We start from the raw sequence: 12548 nt of genomic DNA, 5'->3' as shown, positions 1-12548 counted from the left end.
TGCTGGCTCAAATTAAGTTTTTCATCCACCAGGACCCCTAAATCTTTCTCAGCAGGCCTGCTCTCCAGGAGTTCTTCTCTCAATCTGTATATGTATCTGAAATTACCCCGACCCAAGGGAAACACCCTGCACTTGGCCTTGTTGAGCCTCGTTAAGTTCACATGGACACACCTTTATAGTTTGTCAAGGTCCCTCTCAGTGGCATTTCTTCCTTCTGCTCTATCAATTGCACCACCCAGCTTAGTGCCATCTGCAAACTTGCTGAGGGTTAATTTTACCCAGTTTTACCTGAACACACAGCATAGGTATAAGTGTGACAACGTGGGTGTGTATGTATTTGCATGTGTGCATTTGACAACGATTGTAAATAGTGTGATCAGTTATACTGTGCTTTGGTTTAGCTTGGTACAAGAACTCATTGCTAAAATTATCTGTCTCACAAACTGTAGAGGGCCAGATAACACCATCATGGGTCACTGTCCCTTAGTTCTTAAAAAGGACTATATTTCATTCTCATAATCAAATAAAAATCTGTTTTGTTTTTTTGCGAAGAGAAGAAAATCAAAACAGAAATTGATAAATTGGTCTCAAAGCTCTTCAGCACAAGAAATAAACATGATATATTACTAAAAAAAAATGTTTACAGTTGCAGTCTAATACTTTATAAGCTAAAATAGAGGAAAATGACTATGAATTAAGTGCTATCTAATGGATGAACTGAATTTGAGAAAAAAATGACTGTGAGGAAGACTCCAGAGCCATTCTGCTGATCCTAACAACTGGTAAGTTGCTTCATTCTTCACATTTAAATGTGCTGAGGAGCTGCTGAAAAGAGGAACTCCCTCAGGGCTTACTTGGTGACTTCACTGCAACTGCTGTTGAGTGAGAGATATCAAGGAACATGCAGCTATTGCTCACAGCCAATGCATCCAGAGAGTGCAGAGAATGGGGGCCCATCAAGAACATCTTGGATGATCTCTTAAGAACTACAGAGTGTATGAAGGGAAGAGTAAAAAAATAAAGTAGGAAAAAACAATTGTTTTTAGGTTATATTAATACATTTTAAGTCTAAGGAAGTACCACAGTAGTGCAGAGTAGCTGTGCAGGTGATGTAAGCACAGCATTACAGAATGTTATCTCAGAACAGCAGCATGTTTGGATGTCTTTGTACTTCACTGTTTTTAGCAAACAGGCCTTAACAACACAATTATGATTCTCTGACTAACTTCTGTTTAAGCTGTTTCTTGACCTTGAGGCTTCAAATAAAGATGAATCTGTCATGTTTAGCACTGCATTACTTACATCTGATCCTCCAACCTACTGTGTCAGTGGTTCAAGTTGCAGACTGCAGGACCCAGGGGACTCTCTTGACTGCTTTTCACAAGAGGCTATAAAATACATTCTCAGTACACTTCAGTTCAGAATAGACTTAAATACACCTCACTGGAGAAAATAAAAGTCAGGAGTCTGTGAAAGATTGAAAATCTCTCAGTGGCAAGAGGAGAGACAGTAACACTACCACTGCCTCACTAATGCCTCACTAGTGTGAGTCTGACTTACACATCTGAGAACAGTCTCCAACAAAACAGGGACTGATGCCTCCTGCCAGTAAGGCTATACTGCAATATCAGTTAACCTAATGACTTGTAAATCTTTTAATCTTTTTCATGAACTAGACAGAGATGCTCTAATATTTCACCTGAATGATGCAAAACTCATATGCATTTGACACCCTACCACACATAGAGGTCACCTCTAATGGATTAGAGATAACTTCACCCCTCCACACATATTGAATTAATTTCATATTTTGGATGGGAGGATATCTTGCACCATGTCTGACCTACTAACAACCTCATGACTCTCATCTCCAAATGAAGTGAAAAACATGTCAATTTTTTTCTCCTTTATAGTTTGATTTCATCTGAGAAATAGAACAAAACATATGGGAAATGCTGTATCCTTCAAAGAAACATTCAAATAATAACTGGGAATTTATTAGACAAAAACAAAACAAGCAGATGCAAGGGGAAAAAAAGAAAAGAAAAAGAAAATACTGTGCAATGAGCTGAAGCCCAAACTCAGATATTTTGACCCTTTAGATAGTATCAGGCCACTTGGATGTTTTTGAGTTGCCTTGATAAATACAAAGACTTGAAGAAGTAGAGGGAGAGTGTTGGGGTGAAATACTGTGCTATTCCTCCTAGAACCATCTGCTTTTTCTTCTATTTATCAGTTCTTTAGCATTCAGCTGTTCTTTGTTCCAAAGGAATATAAGTTCAGTTTTGAAAATATGCAAGAACAAAGCTTTAGAAATTGCCTGGAATTTCCTCCATTTTCAACCATCTGGCTTTCATTGCTTAGCTTCTCTCTTCACTCCTCCATACATGTTTACCAAATCCTTTCAACATGCATTGACCAAGTTATTGAGCTGTTATAATTAATAACACAATTATAGCATTCTCATTCCCCGCTTTGGTTCATCTTTTTGGCTTACCAAGAGCTGCTCATACTGATGCTGTTATAAACAAGAGCAATTATATGCAATTAGATGATGAACACCTCTGAATTTTGGGTTGTGGATGCTGAGGAAAAGTCACTGTTTGGACTCGAGTAAATTTATTGTTGAAAACAGTAAAACTAACATTGCAACAGAGTTTTTCTGGTTCTTTTCAGAGTCATTTAGAATGCAAATATATAAATCAGCAAAACTGATGGACCTACTCTTTCATTTTAGAGCTGAAAGAAGACACTTCTAAACCTTGAATATTTGTTCTGCATTAAATCCTAGAAAGACTGTGCTCTGCTCAAGTGTTACTATATAATTCTGGAAGTGGTATATCATCACTGACACAAATTAAGTGACTTTACTCAAAGGGCATGGAGGAACTGTTTGTCCAGGGAAGCTTTGGATACCCCATCCCGGCAAGCATTCAGGGCCAGGTTGGAGGGGACCCTGGGAAGCCTGTTGTAAGGGGTAACCCTGCCCATGGCAATTGGGTTGGAATTGGATGATTTTTAAGGTCTCTTCCAACCTAAACCACTTGTGATTCTTTGAATGTCTGAATTAAAATGTATTATTTCATCTCTTTCTGGGAGAAATCATCCTGGATCTCCTAACACATCAAAACAGACACATTTATATTTATAGAAATATCAAACAAGCGTATACCAGTTTATTAAGGTGGATTTTTTTTATGCTTACTGTTCTCAGAGTCAGTAATTAACTTAGGAACCAGCTTCAAGGTGCTTCACTATTTTTCTGTTCAGTATAGAACGGGACATTCTGCTTCAGTATTTTCCAGGAGAAAAGAGACCCATCACTTTCTGCCATTGTTCATGAAGGAGCACATAAAAACCTCCCAGTAACATCTGAAACCGCAGGAAATTCAGCTACTTTCAGGTCTGTATATGAATTAATTCTTCCAATTGTTGTCTGAAATTCATCCCGGCCCCGGAAAACTTCTATGAAAATAAAAGGCATGACACTTTGCTGACTGCATATAGCTGTAAATATCCTAACACAGGCTTCTGCTGTGTAGTCTTTCTGTTTCTCTTCAATGGAATCAGAACAGGAATGTGTTAGGATACTAAGCCAGGATTTCAATGGAATTTCCATTTATAATTATAAAGTTCTCTCAGGTGCTACACCTCCACTGTCATGTTTCAGTTTTCATAAATCCAAAATATTGTCAGTATATTATAGTTTTTATCATATTTTGTTTGAGGAGGGACTAGAACAATTAGGAAAGACAAGGGTACTGTTATCAAAGTGAAACATGAAGTGAGTATTCATTTCTTTTAGTCTACACACCTTTGTTATCAATGTGGAGCAAAAAAGAACAGCAACAGCAAAGATCTGTTTAGCATAATTCATCCTAAGTGTCCAAAAAGAACGATGAAAAACAATGAAAAAGAAGTCATTACTCTTTGCTGATAATTCATGTGTTATCTGCCTTCAGATAGGAACCTTCTTATCCTTCAGAAAGTGTGATTAGTTTCTGTTGTTCAATTCTTCTGCTTCGGGTACATTAAACTGACACAGGGAATTGCTGATGAGAAAAGGCTTATGGAGCTAAATCTTTGAGAGGATATGAAGAATACCCCAAATTAGCAAAAGTATTTCCAGCAGAAGCAATTTTAAACTTGGAAGTTTAATAATTTAAAAATTATTTAAATGTTCTCACTTCTGAATTAAATGAAGTCTTTTATTGTATTGAAATCTAGTCATAGAATTTAATGTTCTGGTTGAGTATGTCCTGTTGTTCTGGTCCAGAAATGACACTTTCTCTAAATATACCAGGAAGGAATTTTTGTTCCCTTGAGGAAGATTTCTCAGCTTTTTCCTCACAGTATGGGCAATTCTGCCTTCTCTTCTATGGCATTCTTCACCATAACAGTTGCCTTTTCAACAGACTGCCTCCTCTACATGCATCAACTGCATGCTCCAACAGTCACTTACATATCACAGCCATTTTAGGAAAGTGTTTATTATTTTATTTTATTTTATTTTATTTTATTTTATTTTATTTTATTTTATTTTATTTTATTTTTAGCTTCTGTTAATGTACTTCAGCAGCTGGAAAACAGAGGGAAGAGCCAACAGTACAAGATCCGCCAGCTCTCTCTATAAGCCATCAGCAAAAGCTCTGCGAAGTATCAGTGGTTCACCGATCACATTTTGTGAACTTCTGTAACAGGGAGCTAAGCTCATAGCTACATCTCAAGATCTGGACTTGTCGGTCAATAGCAGCACCTTCATCAACATTCATAAGGACAGGATTTTAGCCTATATTTCTGTCTGATTCCTAGATCAGGATTTCCTGAATTAGGATCCCGAAGCACCTTCTTATGATTAAAACAAAGAGAAAATCCTAAAACCCTTTTCCTTCACATCTGGTCTCTTTAGAAACCCTAAGATTATTTTAATAGTTCTAAAGTAATAATATTTGTATACTAAATGTTACCAGCTTAATGAGAACTGATATGCACTTGCATTTAATACAGCACTATTAGTATACATAGAACCTCAGAAGGTTGCAGGAAATAAGTTACCCCATCACGGCCTGCCAGGAGCTACATGGGAGACACATCAACCCTCCTTTTTGCCTCTCCTTCTATTAGTCACACTGCCTGCAGTCTGTAATTTTGAGTAGTAGGTCTTCTTGCTTGTAACAAAAGAACCATTTTGGAGGTCGCATACTGATCTTCTACCTATGCTGCTTAAATCTCCGCAGACAGGCAATTTCCTCCAGACCTAGGGGTCTGTAGGACAGGATTTGTATATACTAGAAACAGAGCTATTTCTCTTTTTCTCAGTTGCAACCCTAGGGGTAGATGAAAGCTTCTTAATCTACGCCCCTTGCATTCCTCATCCTACTTTAACTATGGCTCCATGTCATGATCCTCATCACAGTCACCTTGTAGTTGGAGGTAAACCACGTACCCAATGCAGTTTTAAACCTCCTCTGTGCCAGTAGCATTATTATCGCAATGGTATGGAGTAACACTCAGACTAATTCTGCAAACACTCATCAAAATTCACAGACTTTTCTAACAGAAATAACCTAAGTACTAGCGTATGTGAATATATTTTTTCTCTTTTCTTCTTTTTTAAACAGTACATATTTATTTTCCATGTCAGAACTGACAGATGGTTGAGCTCCCACCATGCACTCTTATGCTAGTGACATTGCTACCTGTCAGTTACAGATTTCCAACTACAAAGATACCTACTGCTTATATTTTAGCACCAGCAACACAGACAATTTAACCAACTCAGGGTTGCAGTATCCTGCTAAGTAACTTTCGTAATAATTTTTGTGAATTATGTCAGACTATTTGTCTATGCTTGTATTATATTCAAAATGCCACCCAATCAAACAATTATTTTTGTCTCTTATCATTCTTGTATACTGGTCATATTTGATTTTTGACATCAGCAGTCTCTGTGTAGCAAAGTCTACTAATCCACATAATGATACACCTTGGAATAACTTTCTTTCATACAAAGAATACATACAACCACCAATATGTAGTCTAAGGAAAAAATACCACCTGGACAACACTAACTGTTTTAAACAGTCCAAAGTTATAAATGAGTCTCTTTCAAATCTGCCACACTACCACAAGAGAGTAAATGCACCTGTGTGCAGCTGGGAATGAAGACAATATGTATGCAGTATATTTCCAAGATCTGACAGCCCTTGTTCTACTTAAATAAACCAGGGGAACCTCATGACAGCTATTTTCTGCTGTAGAAGGTACAGATGTGGATCTTTGCAGACAAATAATTGCTATTTTTAGGGTCAGGATTGTGGAAGCAATGTGAGATCTGGGAGGAACAGGTTGTGCAAGCTTTCTGTGAAAGTGGAAGTTGCAGAAGTGTCCCTAAACTTTTTTTGACTCTGAGTGAAGTTAAGCTAATCCTTAAAATATCTGGCAGCAGGACGTGAATATGCAGGCAGTCTGAAATTTGTCCTTTGTTTTCAGCACTGCTATGCATTTCCCAGTTAATAATTCTAAGGCCTGAAGAGGCTGCAAGCGTCTGTAATTCGAGAAAGAGCATGTGTGAGGCAATGTATGCCTCCAGACTGAAAGGCCATTTGGTTTGGGGTCATGGCTTATTTAATTATTATTATTTTTTTAACAGCACGGTTTAAATGGTTCTGGACAACATACCAGACTACAGTTACCTCACACTTGCGTAATTTTTTTGCTATTTCCATGGAATTCTCAAAATCCACTACATAAGGTCCAGATAGAACTGAAGGCCCCTGGCCTGGATATCCTCACCTAGGCTAACAACATTGCACAGCCGTCAGGGCCACTGCATAATACAGTTTTTCTCACTCATTACCTTTTCTCATTTCATGCCCACCACAAGGAATCCTGAGGGAGTTAAACTGATATACTGAGCCCAGACATACCAGTCTACAGTACCACAACCTAAAGAGCATCTCAGGCTCTTATCTACACATTGTGCTTGCACGTTCCAGCTTTTCATTAATGACCAGAGCCAAACATTTTAGTCAGATGGGCCTTGAGTGCTTCAGTTTCATGGAGACTTAGCAGATTAGTTTTCCAGCTCCACCAATAACCACACTTCTCCTACATCCCCCAAACATATACATCTGGTGGTAAGATACAGGAAGTGTACCTTGGAGGGCAGGGGTCCAGACTACAGGCTTTCAGCAGCTGTGGAGGACGGCGGCTCGTTACACACTGTGTCTCATCTGCAGTCTCCCTGGTTTGCTTGTTCAGGCAGGTCACCACAGCCTCCTGGACACCTGCACACAATAATGCATGGTCACAGCCAGCTCCCAGCACACAGAGGACATCCAAGGGAGAGACGGCCCCACTGTTCATTTTCTCCTCTCTGTTGTTATTTTTGCAATTTTCCAGACATGGTCACACATTGCTTTCTGCACCTTTTGTATCCTGTTTCCCAGCCACTGTAGAGTTGACCTAATCAGAACTCTGCATGGGATGCTGGACGTTTACTTGCCCTTGCTCTCAGCCCCACAGGGTGTCTTGATAGCAGTGAAAACTCCATAGGTTCATTCACCCCTTATCTTGCCTGGTCAGAGAAATGTCCAGTGCTCTTCAGTGACTCCTCTGTTCATTGGCAGTGCAGCATGGTAGGCAAAGGTGTGAAGATAGCCCTAACACTGGCATACTATGTTTTAAGTAACTGTAAGATTAAGTGCAATAATAAAACAAAGCAATTTCAGGTCTCAGGTGATCCTCTGCCCCCACAGGCTAGTTCCTACACTGGAGATGCCAAACTGCTAGATATATTTGAGAGCTGGGACAGAAGAGAGGTCACTGTGGGGAATGGGAGAGAAATTGGAAGATTTGGTGATTAGGCTATCACTCTGAAGATGTACGCTTACACATACCAGTCACTCTCCCTCACTATTCCTGAGAGTAAGATAGGCATATTAAGATGTTTTAGATCACAAGGTTTGAAAGCTAGAAAATAAGGCACTGCAACACTGTGCACTATAGAAAAGGCTGCTTATATTAAGTCTATGTCCTCTTCCCCAGGGGGTGTGAGGACAGTTATTTCCCTAATTCACAGCAGTTCAAGCAAGTTGGAAACATGCTTTTTACACTAATCCCAATTTCCTGCCTTAGGTAAAGATTAGTTGAACTCATAAATGCACCATCTTTTTAAAATCACCAGTAAGTTTTCCAAAATATCTTAGGATCTTTTGAAGACAAAAGTGTGAAAAAAAAAATATAATTGGGAGGAAGTCCAACAGTTCCAAGAATATTGTAATAGAGCTGTCAACACCTTTTGCCATTTCTAATGCCAGAGCACACATCATGCAAACAAAGATATCATATTACTCAACAGGACCAAATTATTGCACTTCAGTAGGATATGAGACTGTTTTGAAGTCACTACTCTTTGCTTTGCATTGATCACTTTTGCAGTCTCACTGCAAGGTCAAACTGAAGAAGACAAAGGGCAAAGAATAGCTAGTCCAGATACAGTGAAACCTTGGAAAGTACTTTTTTTAGCCTGTGTGGAAAGAAACTATTGACTCCTACACATACTAGTGACTTCATTCTGTCTGCTAGGGCTAAGGCTAACTAACCACCTCTTACGTGTGAGATTCTCTGTTTATTCAGACCAGAATTTTTAAACTGTATTTCCACAGCTTCAATTTCTCCTCTCTGAAGTATGTTACTAATGGGCTGCTGACTAATAATTATCAAATTATCTTAGCACATTTGCACTGCCTGTTTCAGAGCTGACTATTCCAAAGCAATGGTCTTGAATTCAGCCTCTCTTCCATTTCTCCATCCAAAACCAGACGATTTTGCATTACCAAACTCGTAGAGACAAGCTCTGATAACACTGTTTTCAGCTTTTAATATACACTGTGCCCAGAACTCACAATGTGTTCATTACCCATAGTTATTCCTGCCACATATACCACCTCTGACTGTATTTCCAATAGTTTTGGTCTTTTATAATAGCATTCTGCTCTGCTGAATAGTTACCTTTCAGAGATTCTTGTAACTTTTTCTATGTTTTAAAGATTCCCGTATGAACAATAATCTTGTTTGATAGCCTTGGTATTGAAGAAAAGGGCTCCTCCTGAATTTAGTAAATTTGTAGTGTCTAGATTAGGTATTAACAGAGGTTCGTGGCTTGAACAGTTCATGCTAATGACTTGAATATATTCTAGCTTGCTCCAGTGGAACTAAAAAAAAAAAAAAAAGCTCCAAACCATTTTTATATCTGTTCCTCTGTTTTTGATTCATCAATGCAGTGACTGGTTACAACCTTTAAATCAACAAATGGATCACTAAATCTTTAAAGACTACAAAGACTGTCTATTGCCTGTCAGAACTTCTGTTATCTTTATTAAATAAGTATGAATTTTGCTTCTTATTCAAGTAAATGAATTCTAAGCACTATTTACTGCACAACATTATTAGAACAAGACCTGTCCTCTTTAAAATTGCATTTCCTGAAATAAGAAACCAATTCTGAATGGGAAACTGCAATACAAAAGGGTACTAGGGTGGGACATGAATCTAAGCGTTTTAAGTTGACTTTCAAAATACCATCAACTAAGATTTTTCTGTGTTTATATCTACCAGAATAGAATAATTGTTACGTGATATTTGATGACAGCCCTGGGATATGCAGCCACTAAGAGCAGACTAAATGACTAACTAATTCCTTCTGGTTGCTACCTTTAGGAGGTGAAAGGTTACTTCTACATCTATCCAATTTCTTCTCTTGAGACTCCCAAACCAGTGAAATTAGTTTGACCTGTCTTGCACCTATATCTAGAAAAGTATCAGACTTAGCATCTGCTAATCTGGAAATTCTGGATTTGACATCAGTAGAAAAAAACAAAAACCTACTATTTTTTGCTGACAATTGAAAGACAAAGTTTATAAAGTAAAATGTCTGTTAGTTCAGTCTATGTGAAATGTATTGTAAAAATGTGCACATAATCACCGTGTTCAGGTAAATGACTTAAATTCAAGAGGACATTCCTAGAAGTTATTCAAGCTTCAGTATTCACAAGGCAAATGCAGCAAATCATTACTGCTCATTAGTACACTCAATGCATGACAGATGCTACTGTATAGTCAGTGCTCATCACCACTTAGCAAAGATTATTTTCTATGTAGGAATCAAAGTAATGGGGGGTAATTGTATGACAACTCTGACTACTGTGAGTTCAGAAACCCTTTGCATTATTTTCTATTCATCATAGTTTTTATCTATTTATTTATTTATTTAAGGTTTCTGAGTTATTACAGATCTATTTGTTAAGCATTCATGAATTGCTGAGTGGCTTCTAGTTTTATAATGTGTATTCTGTGTTTATCTACAGTAATTTTTTATTATTTATTTATTTATTTATTTATTTTAAATACTCATGTAAAAAGACAGCAGTGGTAGAATTCTAGGGTTAATTAAGAAATAAAAAAACAAACCTGGAGATAGCATATTTTTCAAAACCAAACAGGAAAACTGATTATTAGAGTATCAGGGAATTACGTATTATTATTTCATAATATGTGGAACCTGTGACCTTAATTAACTTTGAGAAGCTCCAAGTGCCAAACCTGCTAGCTTCAGGCAATCACACCATTAGTATTTTTACCGTATGTTTTCATTAGCAGGGGGATCAGAGCTAGTGGCACTTAATGACACGAGTTAGGGAACCAGCTGAGCCCTTAAAATATTGGTAATCAAACGCATCTGCTATGGTATTACCATTTGTTTCCACAAATTTATACTTGCAAAGCAGAAGCCAAGAGATAAAAACTAAAAATGACATTTGATTCCTGCCTGTATCATGAGACCACTATAACATTCAGCTTATTTTTGTGTAAGTGCATTCTGTGTGACCAGATGATACAGGAAAACAGAGATATGTGTACACCAACTGTTGTAAGTGTTGATCTGAAAATGGAGCCTGAAGGTCCCAAGTAAAAAATATGTTGTGCACATGGGGGTTTTACAGTATTCATACAAGCCTTTCCATATAGATGTAGCAAAGAAGCAAGTCCATCAGTGTTCACAACAAAACACACACTTGAAGAAGGAAAGCATATGCAGCAGCAAAAGATTGTGCTTACCTCCTCCACAAGACTCTGAACACTCAGTGAAGCCCTCATATTCCCAGTCGTAGAGCTCATCAAATTCCTGCAGTCTACCATATAGCAGGTCTGTTTCTTCAGGGGTATATTCAGCTGCTTCTCCACTGCAGGGACCACTGTAACAGGCTCTCTGAGACACAGGTTTGGGACCTTCACATTCATCAATGGGCAAATCAGCCACAGACTGAGAGAATGACAGAAGCACCTGACATTTCACAAGCCGCACTTGGCTTCCCACTCCACAGGTAACACTACAGGAGGACCAAGCCTCAGGAATAAACCTGTCAGGAGAAGAATGAGCACAAGCTGAATAATGTCCAGAAACAGCCAGCCTTGGTAAAGTAGCATAAGATGAAGTCCATTCAATGAAGTTATTTCATCTTATCACAGTGCTACTATGAAATACATGTAAAAGCGATGATGTATGAGTTGAGTTGGCAACTCAGTAGCAACAGTAGAAAGATTCTCAATAAATTTTGGAGTACTTAATATCCATAGAAGAAAATGTATACTCTATGTTCATCTTAGGAGCTCTCAATGCAAACTCCTGATGTGCATCATGATCCTTCTAGCTACTCTTTTTCTAGGATTTACCCTCTACCACCTTTCCCTAGTTGACTCTGTGCTTATGCTATTACATAGGCTGCTTACAGTACTCTGTGGAAAGTGATCTCAAGCACTGCTCCCATGCTGTGGAAGCCATTTTAAGCCTTAATTCAAAGCCATAAAAAGATAAAAGCACCCCATTTCTACAACATTATTTTCCTGTCCCCAGCACATTTTATTTCTGTTTTTAACCCAGTTTTCCCTGGCTGTTATCCCTCTGATAAGGAATCATTACTTATCCCAGGTTTTGTACTCTGAATATCTATACAAAATTGAATCAAAAAAACTTACAGCCATCTTATAGTAAACACAACAAATCAAATTCTGTGGGTTTTGTGTGTATGTGTATGCTGTTTTTTTCAGTAGTGGAATAATTTCTATGTTTTTCTGCATGGTCACTTTTTCTACATTCAAATCAGTGCTATTCTAATGAACAGAATGTCCATTAGGGTCAAACAGGATCAACTGCCTGAAAGGAACCCAGGTGGTGCACCACTTAAATATATTCATTAGGTAACTTTATCAAATAATTCAGAATTTAAGGATGTGTTTTTCATCAAAATCTCAGCTGCCACTGAGAGTATTTCTCTCATTTTGGTTTTAATTTATATAGTTCACAACAAATTTAGACAATTTTGCCCAGGGCAAAATATACACATTTCTTCTAGAGAGTAGGCCTGCTTGGAGCTATCAGAAACTCATTTCTTACCTTGAGAATGCCATACACAGTCTGACAGGGAGAAAACAGAAATTTAGTTTTGTGATCAGCAGTTTTGAAAGTTTTTGTATTCGCTTCTTTC

At 38.0% G+C, this 12548-nt stretch overlaps 1 protein-coding gene across 3 annotated transcripts in view; it reads right to left on the bottom strand.

The window, feature by feature from the left end:
- The window catches only part of ADAMTSL1 (ADAMTS like 1), a 382509-nt gene that overhangs the window by 67651 nt on the left and 302310 nt on the right, over positions 1–12548 (bottom strand). For all 3 annotated transcript variants that reach the window (XM_015849101.2, XM_015849102.2, XM_015849103.2), the window contains 2 exons: positions 11122–11423; positions 7160–7289 (listed from right to left, as the gene is read on the bottom strand). In XM_015849101.2, coding sequence (XP_015704587.1) covers positions 7160–7289; positions 11122–11423 — 432 coding nt within the window. The remainder of the gene's footprint in view (positions 1–7159; positions 7290–11121; positions 11424–12548) is intronic.

The sequence above is a fragment of the Coturnix japonica genome, chromosome Z, assembly GCF_001577835.2.
Source record: "Coturnix japonica isolate 7356 chromosome Z, Coturnix japonica 2.1, whole genome shotgun sequence".
NCBI classification, from domain to species: Eukaryota; Metazoa; Chordata; class Aves; order Galliformes; family Phasianidae; genus Coturnix; species Coturnix japonica.
The sequence above is the reverse complement of the archived record's forward strand: the minus strand, read 5'-3'. Positions and strand labels throughout refer to the sequence as shown.